The sequence below is a fragment of the Dipodomys merriami genome, unplaced genomic scaffold (genome assembly GCF_024711535.1).
Source record: "Dipodomys merriami isolate MVZ:Mamm:240054 unplaced genomic scaffold, mDipMer1.0.p SCAF_6, whole genome shotgun sequence".
Taxonomy (NCBI): domain Eukaryota; kingdom Metazoa; phylum Chordata; class Mammalia; order Rodentia; family Heteromyidae; genus Dipodomys; species Dipodomys merriami.
Window position 1 is genome coordinate 648,163 of NW_027206179.1, and position 23,441 is coordinate 671,603.

General features: G+C 47.8%; 1 protein-coding gene across 4 annotated transcripts; it reads right to left on the reverse strand.

Moving 5' to 3' along the window:
* Window positions 1–4,727: 4,727 nt before the first annotated feature.
* On the reverse strand, window positions 4,728–22,572 carry LOC138813772 (zinc finger protein 124-like). 4 transcript variants are annotated; one of them, XM_070002183.1, is made up of 5 exons: window positions 22,519–22,570; window positions 20,924–21,030; window positions 18,569–18,695; window positions 18,101–18,161; window positions 4,728–13,401 (listed from the first exon to the last, which is right to left on the reverse strand). In XM_070002183.1, the coding sequence occupies exons 3-5, from the start codon at window positions 18,600–18,602 to the stop codon at window positions 11,928–11,930; spliced, it is 1,569 nt and encodes a 522-aa protein (XP_069858284.1). In that variant the 5' UTR covers window positions 18,603–18,695; window positions 20,924–21,030; window positions 22,519–22,570; the 3' UTR covers window positions 4,728–11,927. The 4 variants fall into 4 exon arrangements, with proteins under 4 accessions (XP_069858284.1, XP_069858283.1, XP_069858285.1 ...); XM_070002182.1 differs by lacking the exon at window positions 20,924–21,030 and having other exon boundaries at window positions 22,519–22,572; XM_070002184.1 differs by lacking the exons at window positions 4,728–13,401; window positions 20,924–21,030 and having other exon boundaries at window positions 16,523–18,161; window positions 22,519–22,572.
* Between the last annotated feature and the right edge of the window lie 869 nt (window positions 22,573–23,441).

Here is a 23,441-nt window from a genome sequence, read left to right on the forward strand (position 1 = left end):
CGGGGAGCCCGCAGTTCCGCCGCCGCCGCCACCGAGGGGCTCCCCGGCCCGGGTAAATCCGGGGAAACGCTCCGCCCCCGAGCCCGGCTCTGCCAATCAGCGACGGGGGCGGGGCCACGGGTGGGCGTGGCGCGGCCGTCGCCCTGGCTACAGCCCGCCTCCTTAGCCCGTAGTTGAGGACAGCGCGGCTGGGGCGGAGCCGCCTTTGGTATCTCGCTGGACCTGGGGCCACGGAGGACCTTGGTCTCCGGCGGAGCCTAGTCAGCTTTTCCAAGAGAGGAGTCGTTCCTACCGAGCAGAACACGGGGACCCTGGGCGTCCCCCCCCCCCCGGCCAGCGTCAGGGATGGGGTCCTGGAGCCGCCCAGCGTGGCTAGAAGCCGGGGCTGAGAAGTGTCCTGTTCCGTCTCCTGGGGACTGGGACGTTGCCCGAGGCCAGAGCCCGCCAGCCTGGCGAGGAAGCACACCAGGATCTTACAGACAGGTGGGGCCGGAGTAGCCAGGCAGGATCCCGAGTCGCGCACGCCTTCCCTCCAGTGAGCAGAGATTATTGAACGAGTGAGCTGCGGGGCTGGGGTGAGATCCGCAGTGGCGCTCCGGGACCGCGGCCAGGGGCCGTGCGAACCGTGCGACTAAATGGTGAGCGCCCCCGAATTCCCCCCGGGGCCTGAGGCGCGAGGCCCCGTGACCCTCCCCGGCCTGGTGTCCCCCAACGGACGGCCAGGGGAACCTCTCACCTTCGACCTTCTCTACTCCTTGGACCCCCTGTGCTGTTTCATTGTTGGCTTTTGTGCCGGCACTGGGGCTCGAACTCAAGGCCTGGACGCTGTCCCTGAGGTTTCTCACTCAAGGCTAGTGATCTGCCACTTGAGCCACAGCTCCGCTTCGAGCATATGGTGGTGAATTGGAAACAGACTTTCCTGCCAGCGCTGGTCTCCATCCGTGATCCTCAAGTGTCAGCCTCCTGAGGGAGCTAGGACTACGATTACAGGCATGAGCCACCGGCGCCTCTGGGACCTGTTTTTAGCCCGGTCTTCCAACGCCTACTTCCTATTGAGTAGCAATGTCTCTCAGAGAGTGAACACGGTGCAGTTTAATGAAGAGGCCACAGTCATCCTGTCCGGGTGAGTCTGAAGCCTGGTAGGAGGAAGTAGGGGGCTGTCCAGCACCCCAACCTGACCGCCTTCATGCTGGCCTCCCAGGCTCTATTGATTCCAGTATCCGCTGCTGGGACTGCCGGTCTAGGAGGCCCGAGCCCGTGCTGAAGCTGGACGAAGCCAGGGACGGCGTATCCAGTGTAAAGGTGTCAGACCATGAGGTCCTGTCAGGGTGAGTGGGTGCAGGACCTCTGTCCACCCCTGGTGACCACTGGAAACCAAATCGCTTCTCGGTGCTTAGATTCTCATTTGCTTTCCTGAGCTGATGGGATACTGAAGGCACTGGATTTGGATTGCGGGGGGGGGGGGGGGGGGGGGGGGGATTCGGAAGGGCCTGTAGAGCAAGCTCTAGAGCCAGAGCTGAGGGATAATGGGATAACTGCAGGTGGCAGGAGGTAGACAGAAAGTTGTGTGGAGAAGACAGGAGAAGGGAATGCGTAATTTGGATATAATGACAAGGGAGAGGAAGAAATAAAGCAAAATAAGGACAAGGAGAATCCTCTTTTTAACATATATTTTTGTTTTATAAGTGACGTACAAAAGGCTTACATTTGCATTTTCTCCCACCCCTTCCCCACAAGTTGTAGAATTGATTTTTAAGTGTCTGGCATCACAGCTGCCTTTGTTCACCCTTATTCCCACCATTTCTGTGGTCCCATTTTGCTCCCCAAAATAAACTTTCATACAAGATAAAAGGTACAGAATTTTTTTAAAGCAAAGGAGAGGGAAAAAAAAACTATCTGAAAACCTCTTGTTTCCATGTTTTGGAGTTAATAAATGGTATTTTATATGATCATATGCACATAGCTATTGAACCTTTGTGATCCTCCCCTAAGAATTTCCTCCTTTGGTCTCACTCTCTCTTATATATCATGTCCAAGTGTACTTTTTTCTCTTTTACCATCCAGTGTGTTTACTTGTAGATTTGTAGGCATATTCTAGTTACAACAAATGAGGAAAACCATGCAACATGTGTTTCTTTAGGTCTCGCTTATTTCACTTAATATAATTTTTTCCAAGTCTTTCCATGTCCTTAAAAATAGTACAATATGGGGCTGGGAAGGTGGCTCAGTGGTTAGAATGCTTGTCTTGTATGCATGAGACCCTAGGTTCAATTGCTCAGCACCATATAAGCAGAAAAAGCCAGAAGCGGTGCTGTGGCTCAAGTGGTAGAACACTAGCCATGAGCTGAAGAGCTGTGGGACAGTGCCCAGGCCCAGAGTTCAGGCCCCACAACCGACCAGAAATACATAATCTTAAAAAACAATGGTACAATATCATTCTTTCTGATTGAAGCATAGAATTCCATTGTGTATATATACCACATTTCTTTCATTTTTCAATTTTTATTGTAAAGGTGATGTACAGAAGGGTTACAGTTACATAAGTATTGAGTACATTTCTTTTTGAACTGTCACACCCTCCCTCATTTTCCACCAGTTTTTTTTTTTCCTTCAGCAACCCTCTCTCCCAAGTTGTATAGTTCAATTCCAACCCAGTGTCTAGTATCACTGCCAAACATGCTTTATCCATTCATCTGTTGAGGGGCATTTAGTTTGATTTAATATCTTGGCTAGGGCAAACAATGCTGCAATGAACATGGTTGTGCTGGTAGCTTTAGTGTGGCCTTTTTTTTTTCTCTAAAGTATAAATGTCCAAGAGTCAAGTTGCTGGATCCCAAGGAAGCTCAATGTTGTTTTATGAGGAATCTCCATACTGCTTTCCAGAGTGGTTGAACAAGTTTACATTCCCACCAACAGTGTAGTAGCATTCCCTTTTGGCCACATCCCTGCTTGTATATGCTAGTTAACTTTCTTGATAATGACCATTCTAACTGCAGTGAGGTAAAAACCTCAATATTGCTTTATTTACATTCATTTTATAGCAGGATTATGTCAAACATTTCCTTGTGTGTCTATTGGCTGTTCTTCTTCTGAGAAGTCTATCTTTAACCCATTAATTGGGTTGTTTCTTTGAGGATTTTGGGAGGGGGTTTGTCCCTTTAGGGCTTGAACTCTGGGCCTCAATGCTGTCCCTCAGCTCTTCAGCTCAAGGTGAGTGCTCTACCACTTGAGCCACAGAGTCACTTCTGGATTTCTGGTGGTTTATTGGAGATAAGAGTCACAGATTTTCCTGCTCAGGCTGGCTTTGAACCATGATCCTCAGAGCTCAGCCTCCTGAGTAGCTAGGATTACAGGTGTGAGCCACCAGTGCCCGGCTTGGAGGGGTTAATTTTTTTAGCTCTGAGTATATTTTAGATATGAGGCCTTTGTCTGATTAATAGGTAGTTAAAATCTTCCTCCATTCTGTAAGCTTTTTATCTTGCTAGCTAGATCCTTTGCCATGAGAAACTCTTCAGTTTGCTGTAATCCTATTTATCTAGTCTTTCTTTGATTTGTTGTGATTCTGGATCTTAGGAAGTTCCAAGCAATGCCTAGGACTGCTAGTGTTTCTCCTTCCCCATCTTCTAACATTTGCAGGGTATGCGGCCTTACACTGAGATCTCTGATCCATTTGGAATTGATTCTGGTCCAGGGGATATATAAGGATCTAACTTCACTTTTCTCCATTTGTATAGACAGTTATGTCAGCACCATTTATTGAAGAGGCTTTCTTCCATCCTGTGTTCTCTGCTCTCATCAATTATGAGGTGGCTATAGCTCCGTGGCTTCCTTTTTGGGTCTTCTATTCAGTTCCAATGGTCCTCAGGCCTATTCTGTGTCAATCCCAAGCTGTTTTTATTGCTATGTCTTCATAATAGAGTTTGAAGTTTGGTATTGTTATTTCTCCAACACTGTTCTTCCTTCAAAGAGTTGTTTTGCTATCTGTGGTCTTTTATTATTCCACATTTATTGTTGGAATACTTTCTCTATATAGGAAGAGTTGCGATTTTGATGGGCATTGGTCAATATTGCCATTTTCATAATGTTAGGCCTTCCAATCAAGAAACATGGAAAATTTTTCCATTTCCTTAAATCTGCTTTAATTTCTTTTTATCAAATTCTTCAAGTTTTCATACTAGAGATCCTTCACATCGTTGGCTAATTACCAGTTTTTTTTAGGCTGTTACAAATGGAGTTGCTGTCCTGATTTCAGTCTTGCTCTTTACTGGCTACAGAAAGGCTACTAATCTTTTGTGAGTTGATTTTATACCCTGCTACTTTGCCAAAGTTTTGAATCAACACAAGCAACTTGGGGAAAGAATCTATAGGGTTCTTTAAATATAGGATCATATCATCTGCCAAAAGGGAAAGAAGGCGAGGGAGAGACTGAGACACACGGAAACATTACCTGGCAGAAAACAATTCTCTCCTGGCGCTGTGGAAGCGGGGAGCCGGGGCATATTCGTAGGGGAAAGCACACCCTGAGCCGGGCTGAGTTCCAGACGCACATCGACAAACGCGCCAAGTTGAAGGTTAGAGCTCAAGATGGCGTCCTGAACGCTCCCGATTCACAGGGAGGAAGGCAGGATCGTCGCCGGCGCACTTAGTTTACGTCATAGAAATGGTGCAATGGACGGTGGTGGCGTGCTGCGTGCGTCATAAAGACCGCGACCGGCTTGCCTCTGCGCGCTTAACACGCTTGGCTGGCGGCGTAAAGATGGCGTCCGCAGGGGGAGAGGTGGTTCTCTGTCGACTTCGGGCCGAGCGCGGGCGCCTCGCTGCGCGGCGTGGCAGCTTGGCTGCTGCTGGGGCCAGACATTTTGGGATTGGGGGCCACGGCACAAAGCCAGCGGAAGGGTAATAACCGGTACTGTAGCTGCGGCCACAGAAGACAGCGTGGCCTGGCTGTGTGGAAGGATCCCGGCCCTCCGCCGTGACCGCGGCCAGTACTTCCCCGTGCTGGCAGACCGGCAGAGCGCACCGGACTGCCCAGTCATCAGTCACGGCCCAAGGGATCCTGCTTGACATAGGCGGGAAACCGTGTGGGGCCCTCCGCGGAGGCGGTGGCCGCGTGCCCGCGTGCCCACTCTGGCTGTGGTGTGGGAGCTGAGGCCCCAGGCCTGGCCACCGTCACCGCCCACCAGCCGTCACCCTGCTCTGGGATGGACGTGGCGTGGGTGGCTAGGACGAAGGGCATCCTGTGTCCTCAATTTCTCCCTCGTGATACAGTTCATATAGTATTTGCCCAAATAATTTTTTCTTTTTACATTTGCCAGAGGCAACCATTCTGCCATTTGACCTATACCTCCATCCCTTTTTGCCTTTTTTGGGGGGTGGGGTAGGGGAAAGGGGTTAAAGAGGTTGAGGGCTTTTTCTTGTTTGGTTTTTTTGGTGCCGGTTCTGCAGCTTTAACTCAGGGCCTAGGTGCTATTTCCGAGCTTTTTAGCTCAAGGCTATCGCTCTACAATTTGAGCTACCTTTCCACTTCCAGTATTGATAGTTAATTGGAAAGAAGAGTCTCACATGCTTTCTTGCCCAGTCTGGCTTCAAACTATAATCCTCAGATCTCAGTCCCCTGAGTAGCTAGGGTGACAGGTGTGAGCCCCTGGTGCCCGGCTGTTTGACTCTGGTACTGGGGCTTGAACTCAGGATCTTGTGCTCAAGTCTGGTGCCCTACCTCTTTTTTTTTTGGGGGGGGGGTCCGGTCATGGGGCCTGAACTCTGGGCCTGAGCGCTGTCCCTCCGCTCTTCAGCTCAAGGCTAGTGCTCTATCACTTGAGCCACAGTGCCACTTCCGGCTTTTTTCTTGTGATGCCGAGGAATAGAACCCAGGGCCTCAGGCATGCAACGCAAGCGCTCTACCACTGAGCCACCTTCCCAGCCCTGGTGCCCTACCTCTTGAGCCACAGCTATACTTTTGCCTTTCTGGTGGTTAATTGGAGAGAGGAGGCTCATGGACTTTCCTGGCTTTGAACTAAGATCTTTAGAGCTCAGCCTCCTGGGTAGCTAGGATTACAGCCAGGAGCCACCAACCTGGCAACTAGGGATTGTTCAGGCTAGTCTATTATTCGTGTGTGTGTGTGTGTGCGTGCCTGCCGGCCTCAAGGCCTGGGTGCTGTCCTTTAGCTCCACTTCTGCCTTTGTTTTGGTGGTTAATTGGAGACGAATCTGGCCCTCAGATCTCAGCCTCCTAAATAAGGAGGATTACAGGGGTACACCAGCTCCTGCCTTGTTTTTGTTTCTTCCAGTACTAGAGCCTGGGCACTGCCCTTTAGCTTTTCTGAGATGAAGTCTTGAGGACTTTCTTGCACTTTTTTTTTGTCGGTCATGGGGCTATAACTTTGGGCCTGGGCACTATCCCTCACCTCTTCACCTCAAGGCAAGCGCTCTACCACTTAAGCCACAGCACCACTTCCAGTTTTCTGGTGGTTTATTGGAGATAAGAGTCTCATGGACTTTCCTGCCTGGGCTGGCTTGGAACCGTGATCCTCAGATCTCAGCCTCCTGAGTAGTTAGGATTACAGGTGTGAGCCACCGATGCCTGTACTATGTCTATTCTTGATACTGAAAAGATTCAGACAAAACACAAAATGTAGTGAAAGTAATAAGGTCTCTTAGGACAGGAATATGAAACTAGAATTTTAGACCCCGAAGGCCCAAACTCCTAAGATTGCCCAAGTTGGGTCCAGCCAGTGTCCCTCAGTAAACAGACTTGAACTAGGGAACAGAGACATGCAAGTTAAAGTCCTAGTTACAGATGTGATCTGGTCATTATGTGATCTATAATGAGTGCAGCCTATTATAGACAGCTGTCCTAATTGGAGGGGGTGTCTGTCCCACAAGGTTCTGCTGTACCTTAGGGGTAGTTTATGACCTTGTCAGAAAAATGGTATCAGTCCTTTCCAGGAACCCGAGGTGACTGTAAAGTGACTAGCGAATGACTTAGAACATATTTGCCTTGAGCACAGAAAGAAGTTCAGCAACAGTGCCCAGGCCCAGAGTTCAAGCCCCAGGACCAGCACCAAGCAAAAAATAATAAAGATTGAAGGCCTTGAAGATTTTTCCATTGTAGGTCTTCATCACATATTCCCATTGATGATGGCTAGCTGCCCTGTCAATCTGCTGGGGGGGGGGGGGGGGGGGGTTGTGGGTCCTGGGGCTTGACCTCTGGGCCTGAGCGCTGTCCTTCAGCTCTTCAGCTCAAAGCGAGCCCTCTACCACTTGCGCCACAGTGCCATTTCCAATCTTCTGGCGGTTTATTGGAGATGAGAGTTTCATGGCCTTTCCTGCCTAGGATGACTTTGAATAGCAATCCTCAGATCTCAGCCTCCTGAGTAGCTAGGATTACAGGTGTGAGCCATCGGCGCTGGGCCAGTCTGCTGGTTTATGTAAGTCTCTCAATTCCTTTAGATGTTTTAGAAGTATTGAAAATATGAGAGGGTGTTTATTCAGCTGTGTCCAGGGATGAATGAAGTACAACTTTAGTAGATGCTGGGAATTGAACCTATGGCCCAACCCCATCATCTGCTCTTTGAGTTGTTTAATAATGTTGATATGAAGGCCTTTCTGTTGCTCCTAAAGCAAACCTTATATGCACATCTAATCCTCTAATGACATTCTTATTGTATTTCCCAGTTCTCTTATATTACAGCTTTATGTTAGTGTTAGGTAATAGTAGCTATTCTTGACTCTTAATGCAGGAATCAGAAGTCTTTTTTTGTTGTTGTTGTGGGGCCTGAACTCTGGGCCTGAGCGCTGTCCCTCAGCATTTCAGCTCAAGGTTAGCACTCTACCTCTTGAGCCACAGCGCCACTTCCGGCCTTTTCTGCTTATGTGGTGCTGAGGAATGGAACCCAGGGCCTCATGCATGCAAGGCAAGCACTCTACCACAGAGCCACCTTCCCAGCCCTGAATCCTAGAATTCTGTCTTTTGCTTCTTCCATTAGAAAATTGCATGCTGCCATGGACTGGGATGTAGTTCAATAGCAGGGCATTTGCCTAGCAGACAGACATTCAATCCCCAGTACCCACACAAAAATTAAGTATGATGAAATGTTTGTAGGCTGCTATTATAAATTTCTGGGAAGATGGTAATCTCTGTAGTGAGTTTTAGCTACATATATGTATAAAACACAGCCACAAATGAAACACTGTATGTAGCATTTATACTAAGGTTAGGCAAGGCTTTATACTGTTGGTTAAACTGGACTAAGGCCTAGAATGAGGCTCACCCTTAGAAAGTATCTCATACTATTCATTTTCTCTTCCTCAATGTACTTCTTGTTCCACTCCCTGGCTTCAATTCCATGAGTGGGTATTGCTTTATATTCCTGTTATCAGGATACACATGTACATTAATTACTGTAATTCTATGCAACAGTTGTCATCTCCAATTTCCATAAATGAATAATTCATTACTCTTCAATTTATGTTCCATAGCTCCATGTCTTCCCCACTACACTTACCTATTATAAATGCTTCTCATTTTGGTTGCTCATAACCTTCAAAGTAGCCTTACCTGCTACTTTCCACTTAGTATTATATAGTTAAGATTCATCTTTGGGGGGGAGGGAGGCAGTCCTGGGACTTGAACTCAAGGCCTGGGCACCATCCCTGAGCTTTTTTGCTCTTCTAACACTCTACCACCTTGAGCCACAACTCAAAAAAGTTTTTCAGTTTTAGGTAGTTAATTGGAGATGAGTCTCACAGACTTTCATATCTGAGCTGGCTTTGAACCATAATCCTCAGATCTCAGCCTCTTGAGTAGCTAGGATTACAGGCGTGGCACCCAGCTGATTTATCCAATTTCTACTAGCATATATTAGCTGTACAAGAGATGTTATTATGACCCTTTCCACTAATGAATGCAAGGTAGTCAAGCTAATTCCTTTTCCCCCATCACAGTTCCTAATACCACTTCAAGAGATGTGTAGATATGTGCTAGCATCAGAGATGGAATTCAGGGTCTTACATTCTTGCACAGCTTTTCTGCACACGTCTGGCACTCTACCACTGGAAGCATACCTTCAGCTCAGCATCTTTTATGGTAAATTGGGAGATAGATCCAGGCTGGCTTCAACACTGTCCTCCAGATTTTAGCCACCTGAGTAGCTAGGAACTTTAACAGTGCCCAATATGCAGGAAGTTGATGAAAATCATTAACATATTTATAACTTCAGCTACAAATCTGAACAATAGCAAAGGGCAATGAAACGGAACCCTTTGCCTAGATTGCCCTTACCATGGTACTGGGTAGTAAGCTTAGGACCTCAGACTTGCTGTAACTCTACCACTTGAACCACTCTACCACTCGCCAGCCCTGGGTCTTGAACTCAGGGCCTGGGCACTGCCCCTGAGCTACTTTTTGCTCTACTTTTTGCCCTACACTCTACCACCTGAGCCAGGCCACTTCCAGCTTTGTCTTTGTTACGTGGTACTGAGGAACTGAATCCAGGGCTTCATGAGTGCTAGGCAAGCACTCTACCACTAAGCCACATTCCCAGCCCTCCTAGAGCTTCTTAATATACTGTTTTCCAGATAGGGTTTCTTTCTTTTGTTTTTCCCAGTCCAGCCTGTACAACTCTTCTATTTACACCTCCTGCATACATAGCTGATATATTTATTGGTTTGAATGGCTTGGGGGGGGGGGGAGGTCTCATTTATTTATTTTTTTCCTGAGATCAAACTTCACTTTTCAGGTAGTAGCAATTACTGGCATGAACCACCATATCCAGCTTTAAGTGATTTATTTCCATAAGAAGCGAAATGCCAAGTGCCGGTGGCTCACACCTGTCATTCTAGTGACTCAGGAGGCTGAAAGCTGAGGTTCACGGTTCAAAGCCAGCCCAGGCAGGAAAGTCCCTGAGACTCTTATCTCCAATAAACCACTAGAAAACCGGAAGTGGCACTGTGGCTCAAGTGGTAGAGAGCTTGCATTGAGCTGAAGAACACAGGGACAGCGCCCAGGCCCAGAGTTCAGGCCCCACGACCAAAAAAAAAAAAAAAAAAAAAAAAAAGGAAAGGAATATCTAGTCCTTGTCATAGAAGGCAATTGGAAAATCCCAACAATTAGCCATTTGTCAGTAGCCTATTAATCACAATTGAACTATGTAAAAAATAAACCAAACATACTGTAAGGACCCTATCATCCAGTCAGACACCGCAGCCCAAAAGAAAAGGGAAAATTTGTATTTTGTCACTTTAGGAAAAAAACTTGGTTAAGCTCACATTACAAGTGCCTAAAGAATACCCCACAAAATATTTCACTCAATACTCATCCTAAAAGTAGAAATCATGAACCATTGATAAACAGAACACTTGCATGCCTTTCAAAACATCTCTTACTATGGTGGGGGGGGGGGTGAGTACTCAAAAAAGGTCCATTTTCATAAAGTTTTCCGTGTTGCTTACAAAGCTTCTCCAGAAAATTTTCACATGACATACAAAGTATTTGTCAAACTGGAAACCTGTGGCTCATACCGGTAATCCTACTCAGGAAGCTGAGATCTGAGTATAGTGGTTCAAAGCCAGTCCAGGCAGGAAATCTGTGAGACTCTTATCTCCAAACACACACACACACACAAAGCTGGTGCGACTCTTATCTCCAACACACACACACACACACACACACACACACACACACACACACACACACACACACACACACACACACACACACACACACACACACACACACACACACACACACACACACACACACACACACAGCTAGAAGTGGAACTCTGACTAACCTTAAACAAAATAGTTCAGGAATAGTGCCCAGGCCCTAAGTTCAAGCCCCAACACTGACACCAGAGAAAGAATTTGTGTAATGTTAAAAAAAAAAAAAAGTATTTTGGTCTGGGAAGGTGGTTCAGTGGTAGAGTGCTTGCCTTGCATGCACAAGGCCCTGGGTTCGTTCCTCAGCACCACATAAGCAGAAAAATAAAGCCAGAAATGGTGCTGTGGCTCAAGTGGTAGAGCATTAGCTTGAGGTGAAGAGTTGAGGGACAACATGCAGGTGCAGAATTCAAACCCCACAACCACCACTACCAAAAACAACAAAACTTATTTTCAAAACCAATGGGGGTTTAATTGGTAGTGTCCCAGCCAAGCAAGCCAATCAGGTGCAAGGTCCTGAGTTCAAACCCCAATACTGGCATAAAAAAAGAACTAAAGGCATTGAAAACTACTGTGTCTTCTTACATGTCTTTGTCAGGATGCCTGGCCTTGAGCTATTATTAATATTCATGGAATGTCAACACTTTTTCATGGTTTCCATTTGTACTGAGATGATATACTTTGAATTTTCACATTTGGACTTTCTTCATTATGTACTTGCTTCTGTGCTGGAAATATTACAACATAAAATGTCCCAGCTCCTTCCACAGCTCTCAAGGATGAGCTCATTCATGAAAAGGAACTTGGGATTTGAAGAGTTCTTCAAATTCCTTATATTCATAGGATTTCTGCTATATGAAATGACTTACAATTGAAGGCTTCACTGTACTATTTCCATTCTTACTATTTTTATGTTTCTTTGGTTAGTCCATCCATGCACTAGCAATCGCCTAGATTTTTGTTTTGTTTTTGTCAGTCGTGGGGCTTGAACTCTGGGCCTGAGCGCTGTCCCTCAGCTCTTCAGCTCAAGGTTAGCGCTCTACCACTTGAGCCACAGCGCCACTTCCTAGCCTAATTTTTAGAAAAGGATCTCCCACTTATAACATGAAGCCCTGGGTTCAATTCCTCAGTACCACATACACAGAAAAAGCCAAAGTGGCGCTGGGGCTCAAGTGGTAGAGTGCTAGCCTGGAGCAAAAGCAACTCAGCGACAGTGCCCAGGCCCCGAGTTCAAGCCCCAGGACTGGCCAAAAAAAAAAAAAAAAAAATTAAGTATTCCTATACTCATTTTCAGTGTCTCTCCAATGAGTTCGTTCATGTTTCTGAAGATGACTAGAACAAATAAAGGCTTTCCCACATCGCTTACAACCATAAGGCCTCTCTCCAGTATGAGTCCTTGCATGTACTTGAAAAGAACTCAAATATATGAACGCTTTCCCACACTGCTGACATTCATAGGGTTTCTCTCCAGTGTGAGTTCTTTCATGCACTCGAAAAGAACTAGAGTGTGCAAAGACTTTGCCACACTCAGTACACTTATAAGGTTTCTCTCCGGTGTGAGTCCTTTCATGTACTCGAACAGAACTAGAATGTGTGAAGGCTTTCCCACACTGCGTACACACATAAGGTCTCTCCCCAGTATGAGTCATTTCATGCACTTTCAAAGTACTATAGTTTCTGAGGGCCTTCCCACAGTCCTGACATTCATAGGGCTTCTTTCTTGAATGAGTCCTTTTGTGGTGTAGACAACACATAGGCTTCCTGGTTTCCTCACAAAATTCACGTTGCTGGCTAACACCTGTGTTGAGTTCCACCACCTGCCCTCTGAGCCTTCTGGGACCAGGAAAACCTTCAGTGCATTTCTTGCATTCGTAAGTTTTCTCTCTGGTGTGAGTCCTTCTCTGGATTCTGATAGAGTTGTAAAGTGTAAAAGCTTTCCCAGGTGCCTTCCATTCAGAGGGATTTTGTCTAGTGAAAGGCCTGTTCCGTTCTCGAAAAGAACTTGAACAAGCACAGGGTTTCCCACACTGCTTACATTCATAGGGTTTCTTGCCAGTGGGAATCCTTTCGTGGACTTGTAAATAAGCAGCACCTGAATGGGCTTTCTCACACTGCTTACATTCATAGGGCTTCTGTCCAGCGTGACACCTTTCATACCTGTAAACTAAGCTAGGAAATAAAAAGTTACATTTGTAAGGTCTATCTCCATGGTGCACATCCGTGGATCTTCTAAACTTCCTGAGAGAAAAGGTTTTTCCGCATTCTGTACAATCATAGGGTTTCTCCTCATGAAACCGAAAAGAACTCAAATGGCTGCAAGCCTCCACGCTTTTTTTATGTTTGCAGCATGTATCTACAGTGGGAGCTATTTCTTTGACCGGAAACGCAGCAGAATGTGTGAGTTCATTCCCATCACCCTCAAGTTCACCTGGACTCCCTCGGGTTTCGGCACTTTTGTGCACTGCCAGTGCACTGGTACAGGGAAAGGCTTTGCTCCACAGGAGACCTCCACAACCTCTGTCCCTAGTGAGCACCACTGTGTGCCATCTCTGGGTTTTAAGAGGAATGGAGGATTTGCTACATTCTTTACATTCACAGAGCTTCTCTCCAGAGTGAGTTTTTGCACTTCTTTGAAAGGCATGGTGATTATGGAAAACTTTCCCACATTGCTCACAGTTCCATGGTTTCTCTTCACATTCCAGCATCTCACGCTGTTTGTGTCCAGTGTCAGGAACAGAACACCTATTAGAGATGAGTGACACATGAACATTCCAGGCACACTGTATTTCGAAGGTTTTACTCCAATAGGACTTTTTTGGGTTTTTTTGCTCAGAGTAAGCTTTAAATCTGATTAGTCATTTCTTTACAGTGACAATGTTCTCTACTTTCATAGGCTTTCCCTAGAACGTTATTGCTTTACGAACTGAGAAACAGACCAGGCACCAGTGACTCTTGCCTGTAATCCTAGATACTTAGGAGGCTGAGATTTGAGGATTGCACTTCAAAGCCAGCCTGGGCAGGAAACTATAAGAGACTCTTATCCGCAATAAACTAGCAAAGAAGTGGAGCTGTGACTTAAGTCTTAAGCAAAAAAGCTTAGGAACAAATGCCCAGGCCCTGAGTTCAGGCCCCAGGACTACCAGAAGCAAATATTGAGAAACATTATTTTTGGTTATTATTGATACTATATTTACTAATATATAATCATATTATTTTTACTACTATCAAGTAAAATGTAGGTTTAATGATATAGAAATTATAATTGAAACAAAATTAATTTTCACATGTGGAGTTTTGGTTTCTATTTTGTAGAGAAAACATCTATTTCATGTAAATATATATTTAACATACTTTACTTTTATTTCACCAAAATGAGTTGGTGAATGATGAATGTTGATTTTGAAGCTGAGCTCGTTTTTTACTTGTTTTCAAAGTTTCATCAATATACTAACATTTTCACATAAGACACTGAGGACCCTAGGAAGGCAGGACAGGAAACCAGAAATAATAACAGGGACAATCTCAGATACTTCGTAAATAGTTTGCAATTTAGTAATATGCTCCCAATCAATGAATGAAAAATTAAAAAAAAAAAACCCAGAGGTGGGGTGCTGTGGTTCAACATTCTAGCCAGACCCTGAGTTCAAGACTGGCACATGCACACACAGATACAAAAGGCAACTTGAAACAAATGCAAACAGAAAAACTGAAAGCCATGGATGCAGCACAAGCAGTTCTGACTAGAAATGTCTGATGATAACTGCCTACAAGGAAAAGAAAAATCCTAAATTGACCCATTACACCTCAAAGAAGTAGATGGAGAACAAACTGAATCCAAAATTATAAGAAAGCAACAATACAGACCAGAATTCCCAGCTGGGCAGGAAAGTCTGTGAGACCTTGTTTTTTTTGTTTTGTTTTGTCAGTGGTGGGGCTTGAACTCTGGGCCTGGGCGCTGTCCCTCAGCTCTTCAGCTTAAGGCGAGCGCTCTACCACTTGAGCCACAGAGGCACTTCTGGTTTTCTGGTGGTTTATTGGAGATAAGAGTCTCACGGACTTTTGTGCCCGGGCTGGGTTTCAACCGAGATGCTCAGATCTCAGCCTCCTGAGTAGCTAGGATTACAGGCATGAGCCACCAGTGCCCGGCAGTTTGTGAGACTTTTATCTCCAATAAGCCACCAGAAAAGCGGAAGTGGTGCTTTACAAGTGTTTATAAGGGCTGGGAAGGTGGCTTAGTGGTAGTGCTTGCCTAGCATGCATGAAGCCCTGGATTTGATTCCTTAGTACCACATACACAGAAAAGGCCAGAAATGGCGCTGTGGCTCAAGTGGAAGAGTGCATCATTGAGCAAAAGAAGCTCAAGGACAGTGTTCAGGCTTGAGTTCAAGTCTCAGCACTGGCCAAACAAAAAGGCGCAAAGAGAAATTGTTCCAAAAGATTTTTATGAAGCAAACAAAACCTCCCAATGATATATAAGCTACATAAGTCATAACAAGATTTAAAACAAAAACAAAAAAACCTACATCTCAAGAGCTGGGATCAGTTATACAAAAATGCTCAATAAATGTCAAATTCAACTCATATCAAAAAAATCATTGTGCATCAGATAAGTGGGAATTATTTCTGGCATGCATGGATGGTTTTACATAAATTTGCCTGGTGCAGAAGTACCTGCCTGTAGTCTAATTAAGATAATGACAAAATAATTACATGAGACTAGGCATCTTTTCAGATCAGCCTCCACAACAAATCAAGGCCATTTTTTTAAAGACTAAATAAAAATGGGACTTGCTGGCTCACATTTGCTATTTCAGTTACTTAAAGTGGAGATTGGCAAATCTCAGTCCAAACCAGAATGAACACATTAGCAAGACCTCATCTCAGCCTTCAAGCTGAATATTGTGTTATGTAACTGTAATCCAAGCTATGCAGAAGACATAAATATGAAGGTCACTGTTTTTGATATCCCAGACAAAAACACAAGATTCTATCCCCAAAATAACAAAAGCAAAAAGGGCTGCAGAATGGCTTAAGTCATAGAATGCCTACCTAGCAAGTGTGAGGTCCTGAGTTCAAAACCGAGTACCACCAAAAAGAAAAAGAAAAAAATATCAATACGTTTACATTGGAGAGAAAGCCTCAACATCAACTGCCCTGTTTCCGCTATATTTGATGTTGGTATAATTTGGGGAGGGAAAGGGAAAAAAATTGTTTAAACTGGGATGCAGGTTGACCCATTGCAACAATGAGATGTACAAGGCGCTATGTTGAAAAACCAACTTTACAATTTAGGTGGGGTGTGGGGGGAGTGTAGTTGTGGAGATGGGAGGGAAGGGATGGTAGGGGAAAAACAAAGGAGGAGACAACAATGCTTGATAAGAAATGTACCTTGCTCATGTAACTGTAACCCCTTCTCTGTACAGTATTCTCACAATAAAAAACTTATTAAAAAAAAGAACATCAACCGTACAGAGGAGGCAAATCATACTCATACGACTAAGGGTTACTATACCCAAACTGCTAAAAATGAACTATATACCACCTGCAAGTGGAGATGGGAGGGAAAAACTGGATGAGAGCAACGGACAGGCACTGTCCAACTGTAACCTTTACAGCAACAGTAAAAATTTAAAACAAAATGTCAGACACAGACAAATAGTGCAGGATCTCACATGTGCAACCACTCAAATATACTATTAAAGAACACAACAGTGAATAGGAGCTGGGAGAAAGAAAATAGGAAAATGTACATCTGAGGACACAAACCACCATATGAACAATTCTAGAGATTTAATGTATGTCTTAAAGAACAGCTAATAAAACAGTACTATATTTGAGATTCTTTTAAATACTATCTATTGGCTCTTATAATGAACACAAAAAGTGAGTAAATTGTGAGATTATAGGAATATTACTTATTTCACTAAAGCAACCATTTTACTATCTATTTGGATCCCGCACCAGTCATGTTATATACTACACAAACTCATTGTTAAAATGAAACGATGTACGTGTGGCATTTTGTTAATTTTTATTTGCTTGGTTTTTACTTTTGGCTGTTCTGGGGCTTGAACTGAAGGGGCCTTACACTCTGGTTCAGCTTTTTTTTTTTTTTTTTTTTTTTGGTCGGTCATGTGGCTTGAACTCTGGGCCTGGGCGTTGTCCCTCAGCTCTTCAGCTCAGGGCCAGAGCTCTACCACTTGAGCTACAGCGCCACTTCCGGTTTTCTGGTGGTTTATTGGAGATAGGAGTCTCACGGTCTCTCCTGCCCGGGCTGGCTTTGAACCGCGATCCTCAGATCTCAGCCTCCTGAGTAGCTAGGATTACAGGCGTGAGCCACCAGCGCCCGGCTTTCTGGTTCAGCTTTTTCACTCATAGCTGATGCTCTACCAGCTGTGCTACACCTCCAATTAACCAGCATTGGAGATGAGTGACTCAGACTGTTCTGCCTGGGCTGACTTCAAACCAATATCCTCAGATTTCAGTCTCTTGAATTAATAGGATTTTAAGTGTGAGTCACAGGCAGTTGATGACGGATATGGCTTTTCTTTTCTTTTCGTCAGTCATAGGGCTTGAGCTTCTGGGTCTGAGCACTGTCTCTCAGCTCAAGGCGAGCGCTCTACCACTTGAGCCACAGCGCCACTTCCAGTTTTCTGGTGGTTTATTGGAGATAAGAGTCTCATGGACTTTCATCCCAGGCTGGCTTTGAACCCCAATCCTCAGATCTCAGCCTCCTGAGTAGTTAGGATTACAGGGGTGAGCCACCAGAGCCCAACTTGATATGGTTTCTTAATATGTTTTGCTACTGTGTAATCTCTGAAAACATGTATCACAAACTATTGCTAGTGAAAAACATTTTACAAATAAACTGGAAACTTGTTTAACATGTTGTTTCTTTATTTGTAATTTTTCTTTTCTTTTTTTTTTTTTTTTTTTTTACATATTAGGTCCTAAACCAGGACTCAAACTCAGTTTCACTCATTGGTTAGCACTCTAACCACTGAACCACAACTCCAATCCCATCCCAATTTGTAAATTTTTATGTCATAATACCAGTGCAGTGACAGTTGCCTGCCATCCCACCTGTTAGAGACTGAGGTAGGTTGCTAATTTGAGCCCAGAAGTGGGGAGGCCACTGATAAACACAGCCAGACCCCTGTGTCAAATAAACAAGTCAAATCAAGATTCCCTTCTAGGGGCTGGGAAGGTGGCTCAGTGGTAGAGCGCTTGCCTTGCCTGCATGAGGCCCTGGGTTTGATTCCTCAGCACCACATAAGCAGAAAAAGTCGGAAGTGGTGCTGTAGCTCAAGTGGTAGAGCACTAGCCTTGAGCTGAGGGAAAGCACCCAGGACGAGTTCAGGCCCCACCACCACCAAAAAAACAAAACAAAACAAAAAGAGATTCCCTTCTAGCACATTACTGGCATTGTGCCTACAATTACCTTAAATACCTTCCTGAATTTTGGCTCCAATCATCAAAGTTCTCATCTTCCCACTTTTGGCCTAAAATACATAGAGAAAAGTGTAAATGATCGTGCTGTAGTTTTATGATGGTCTGGGAACAATCCTGTTTTATTCACCAAAGTATTCCTTTTCCATGTTTAATACTGGAAAATCTTGATGGGCAAGAGATACATTTTTTCAATTTAGAATTAGATCAACAATGAAACATTTGCCTTGCTTAGTGTGGGAGGGGCTAGAATCAATCCCCAGAGGAAAAGGAGGGAGCAGGGAAGTGAAGGGAAGACTGGGGAAGAGAGGGGAGAGAAAAATCTTGAGAGGGGAGAGAGACAATCCTGGGAGGCAGTAAGACGGAGGATGTACTTTAGTGATAGTGACTGATCCAAACTCCCAATCTCAAAAGGAAAAGAACACATCCATTTAATTAAGTGAAAGCTTTTCATCCTTACCAAGAAAGGACAAGTTCTGCAAGGTTTCCCACATGACATCTCTATAGAGTTCCTTCTGGGAAATATCCAGCAAAGCCCACTCCTCAGGGGTAAAGTTCACAGCCACATCGTCGAAGGTGAAGGAGTCCTGAAACAATCCAGGCATGCTGACAGAAGGAAGCAGTCACCTGATACACAGGAGTGTGTAATGAACTCATGAAGAGTTCACATACATAATTCTTTGGCCTCCAAACATTTATCATGAAGAAAAGGATGTGGTAATCGGGACACATTCACCTCCTCAAGAATTACCAGCAATAAGAGCTTATAGAACTGATCTGTACATTTTTACTCTGGTCACTATGAGCCCTATTGCTCCCTAATGGACGCATGCATCTCACCTTGTAGATATGAAAAACATGCATGCCAGACGACGAAACAAACTTTAACACTATTGTCTCCTAGCATGAAAAACTTGCATTTCATTTAGTTACTATCCCATAATGGCGCGCAGCACCTCATGAGGCACATGTTGGCTAGATGCGGTGGTCACATTCCTGATATCTTTATTATCTCCAGTATTTCATTGACTATATAGACTGATCAAGAGGAAACAATTATTCTAATCCCATCATTCAACCTGGGATAAAAAAAAAAATGTCCACAAGCAGGGTGCCATTGGCCCTGCTACTCAGACTATTGAGATCTGAAGATCACAGTTCAAATCCAGCCTGGGCAGGAAAGACCATGAGACTCTATCTCCAATTAACTACCAAAAAACCCCAGAAGGCTCAAGCGGTAGAATGCTAGCTTTGAGCTAAAAAAGCTAAGGGATGGCACCTAGACCCTGAGTTCAAGCCTCAGGACTGGCACACACACACAAAAAAAAAAAGACAACAAAAATATATGATTAAACAGGAGAAAAAAATTAGAACATTACACAGGAGAGACTATATCTTATGCAAAAAGACATTATCTCTTAAGAAATGAGTAATAGGGGCTGGGAAGGTGGCTCAGTGGTAGAGAACTTTGCTTTGCATGCCTGAGGCCCTGGGTTCGATTCCTCAGCACCACATAAGCAAAAAGAAAAAAGCTGAGAGTGGCGCTGTGGCTCAAGTGGTAGAGCGCTAGCCTTGAGCTGAAGAGCTGAGGGACAGCGCCCAGGCCCAGAGTTCAGGCCCCACGACTGCCCCCCCCCCAAAAAAAGAAATGAGTAATAGAACACTCAGCTCTCACTAAGTACAAGGACAAAAATGAATTATATAATCCTTGTACATCGCCTTTATAATAGCAATATGTGTGTGCACATATATACATATGTGTGTGTGTATATATATATATGTATATGTATACATATATATATATATAAAAATATAAAATTCAAGACTCAGGGTCTGTGTTGGAGGAACAGAATGATGCAGGCTCCGGCCTCAGGATTATCTGAGGACTGTGTTTGTGTATGTGAAAAGCTCTTGGCATGCTGGGCTAGAGAGGGAAAGTGTTCTCTCTCCTTATCTCAAAGCACAAGTCACAGACTCCTGGGAGCTGAGGAAGTAGCTCTTCTGCTTACTTAAGCATAGTCGAACAGCTAGTCAAGCATTTTCCAGATTGGGGAAGTGGTTTGAGCTTGTTCTAAAATAGTTAAGATAAAAATATACAAAGACATTGTCTCATAGTTTAAGTAAAATTGTGTTTGTTAAAATTCTTTGTGTGAATATCTCCAGACCAAATCTTGGCAAAGACAATGCTTGCTTGTCTTTAAACACCCACTAGCAATAAAGCACAGTGCTGTGGCAATTGCTATTTGCACTCTTCATCCCCTGTGTCCTGGTGATTTCGCGACCCTTACCCAGGAACCCCAACGCCTCAGACCTTGACACTATACGTTGATAAAACTTCCATGAAAAAAATAAATGGAGGGCTGGGAAGGTGGCTCAGTGGTAGAGCGCTTGCCTTGCATGCATGAGACCCTGGGTTCGATTCCTCAGCACCACATAAGCAGAAAAAGCTGGAAGTGGCGCTGTGGCTCAAGTGGTAGAGTGCTAGCCTTGAGCTGAAGAGCTGATGGACAGCACCCAGGCCGAGTTCAGGCCCCACAACAGGCAAAAAAAGAAAGAACTAAATGGAGGAGTGGAATTGAGGGTAAACTGATCAACTCCACTGCTACTTCCTGAAGTTGTAAATTTGATAACTTTCTTTTACTGTGTTGAGAAACTGGTACAGTAAAAGTATTACGAATCTTATTTACAAGGTCAAAAACTAACTTCAAGCAGGGCACCAGTGGCTCAAGCCTGTAAGCCAAGCCACGCAGGAGGCTGAGCTCTGAGGATTTAGGTTCAAAGCCAGCCCAGACAGAAAAGTCCCTAAGAGTCTTACCTGTAATTAACCACACACGCAGGACGTGAAAGTGGAGTTGGGACCCAATTGTTAGAGCTGGTCTTAAGCAAAAAGCAGCTCGGGGGCAGTGCACAGGCACAAGTGTCCTGAAAAAACCAAGTCGCTGTGTGGAGGGGGAGGACTGGACGGAGGGGCCGCGGGGAGCCCGAGGAGCGGGGCCGCGGGCGGGGTGCGCGCCCTGCACGGGGGGGGGGGGGGGGGAGGGCGGAGGGGCCGCGGGCGGGGTGCGCGCCCTGCACGGGGGGTCGGGGGGGCCGCGGGCGGGGTGCGAGCCCTGCACGGGGGGGGGGGGGGACGCGGAGGGACCGCGGGAGGGGTGCGCGCCCTGCACGGGGGGGGGGGGGCGGAGGGACCGCGGGAGGGGTGCGCGCCCTGCACGGGGGGGGGTCGGGGGGCCGCGGGCGGGGTGCGCGCCCTGCACGGGGGGGGGGGGGACGCGGAGGGACCGCGGGCGGGGTGCGCGCCCTGCACGGGGGGGGCGGAGGGACCGCGGGAGGGGTGCGCGCCCTGCTCGGGGGGGGTCGGGGGGCCGCGGGCGGGGTGCGCGCCGCCAGCCCTGCTCGGGGGGGGGCGGGGGGCCGCGGGCGGGGTGCGAGCCCTGCACGGGGGGGGGTCGGGGGGCCGCGGGCGGGGTGCGCGCCGCCAGCCCTGCACGGGGGGGGGTCGGGGGGCCGCGGGCGGGGTGCGCGCCGCCAGCCCTGCACGGGGGGGGGGTCGGGGGGCCGCGGGCGGGGTGCGCACCGCCAGCCCTGCACGGGGGGGGGGGGGTCGGGGGGCCGCGGGCGGGGTGCGCACCGCCAGCCCTGCACGGGGGGGGGGGGGTCGGGGGGCCGCGGGCGGGGTGCGCGCCGCCAGCCCTGCACGGGGGGGGGGTCGGGGGGCCGCGGGCGGGGTGCGCGCCGCCAGCCCTGCACGGGGGGGGGGTCGGGGGGCCGCGGGCGGGGTGCGCACCGCCAGCCCTGCACGGGGGGGGGGTCGGGGGGCCGCGGGCGGGGTGCGCACCGCCAGCCCTGCACGGGGGGGGGTCGGGGGGCCGCGGGCGGGGTGCGCGCCGCCAGCCCTGCACGGGGGGGGGGTCGGGGGGCCGCGGGCGGGGTGCGCGCCGCCAGCCCTGCACGGGGGGGGGGTCGGGGGGCCGCGGGCGGGGTGCGCACCGCCAGCCCTGCACGGGGGGGGGGTCGGGGGGCCGCGGGCGGGGTGCGCACCGCCAGCCCTGCACGGGGGGGGGTCGGGGGGCCGCGGGCGGGGTGCGCGCCGCCAGCCCTGCTCGGGGGGGGGCGGGGGGCCGCGGGCGGGGTGCGCACCGCCAGCCCTGCACGGGGGAGCGGGGGCGGGGGGCTGAGGCAGGAGGATCTCAAGTTCAAGGCCGGCCTGGCCTGCGTGGGGAGCCCGAATCCCACAAGCCGCCCCCCCCACCCCCCGCGCGGCCGAGCCTCCCTCCACCCCACCCGACCCGCGACCCTCAGCCGCCCCGCGCGGTCCCGGGGCCGGGCGGGACCGCCCGGAGCTCGGCGGCGACCCCGGCCCCACCGTAACCCTGCGACCGGGCCGGGCCCCGCCACGCCCGCACTCACCATGTCCCGCGTCCCTCCGCAGTCACGGCGGCCCATCGCTCCCGCCCCACAGCCATTTACGTCCGGAAAGACGCGAAAGGTCGGCCGAGAGAGCCGTAAAGCACCCCCGCCCTCCTTCCAGGGCAACGCCACACCCACTTCCGGTTTAGTCCGCTAGACAATTCCTAGTGCCCCCCCGTTTCCAGGGCAACCATCGACGCTGGCGTTTGGGCCTCATCCCTGGCTCTGTGCGTGCGCGCGCGTCTGCGCTTGAACTCAGGGCCCAGGCGCTGTCCCTGAGCTTTGTGGCTCCAGGCTGGCGTTCTACCACGGGAGCCACAGCTCCACTTCCCACTTTTTAGTGATTAATTGGAGATCAGCGTCTCAGACTTTCCTGCCCAGGCTGGCTTTGAACCGAGATCTTGAGATCTCAGCCTCCTGAGTAGCTGGAATGACAGGACTGAGCCACCAGCACCAGCATCTGTTTACTTCTAAACAGAAACCACTCTGCCCTCTGGGTGGGACGCTGGAACTTTCCAGAATATTCAAGGCAGTTTCCACTTTATGGATGGGGCTGGGAACTGGGAAAACTCGGGAATTCCTGGTAAGGCCACAATGAAACGACTCTGCTGCCTTCCAGGAAAGGTTTTGGCTTAAGGCTCTCAGGCCTTCGTGGAACTATGATTCAGAAAGTCCCCGATATTATCCAAGTGCCTGTGGCTCACACCTGTAATCCTAGCTATTCAGGAGGCTGGGACCTGATTATCAAGACTTGAAGCCAGCCAGGGCAGGAAAAGTCCACAAGACACTTACCTCCAATTAACCAGCGAAAAACAAGAAGTGGTAGAGTGCCAGCCTGGGGAGGTAGAGGGGACGCGGAGAGAAAGACAGCACCCAGACCCTGAGTTCCAAGCCCCAGGAACACCCCCCCCCAAAGCTGGAAG

What these genes read in the sequence shown, in the direction of transcription:
- LOC138813772 (XM_070002182.1), bottom strand. Translation starts at nt 22,554, where the DNA reads ATGGGCCGCCGTGACTGCGGAGGGACGCGGGACATG. An exon ending in GCGGAGGGACGCGGGACATG is followed by an intron (nt 18,696 to 22,518) that starts GTGAGTGCGGGC and finishes GGATTGTTTCAG; the next exon opens with GACTCCTTCACCTTCGACGA. An exon ending in GCAGAACTTGTCCTTTCTTG is followed by an intron (nt 18,162 to 18,568) that starts GTAAGGATGAAA and finishes TATGTATTTTAG; the next exon opens with GCCAAAAGTGGGAAGATGAG.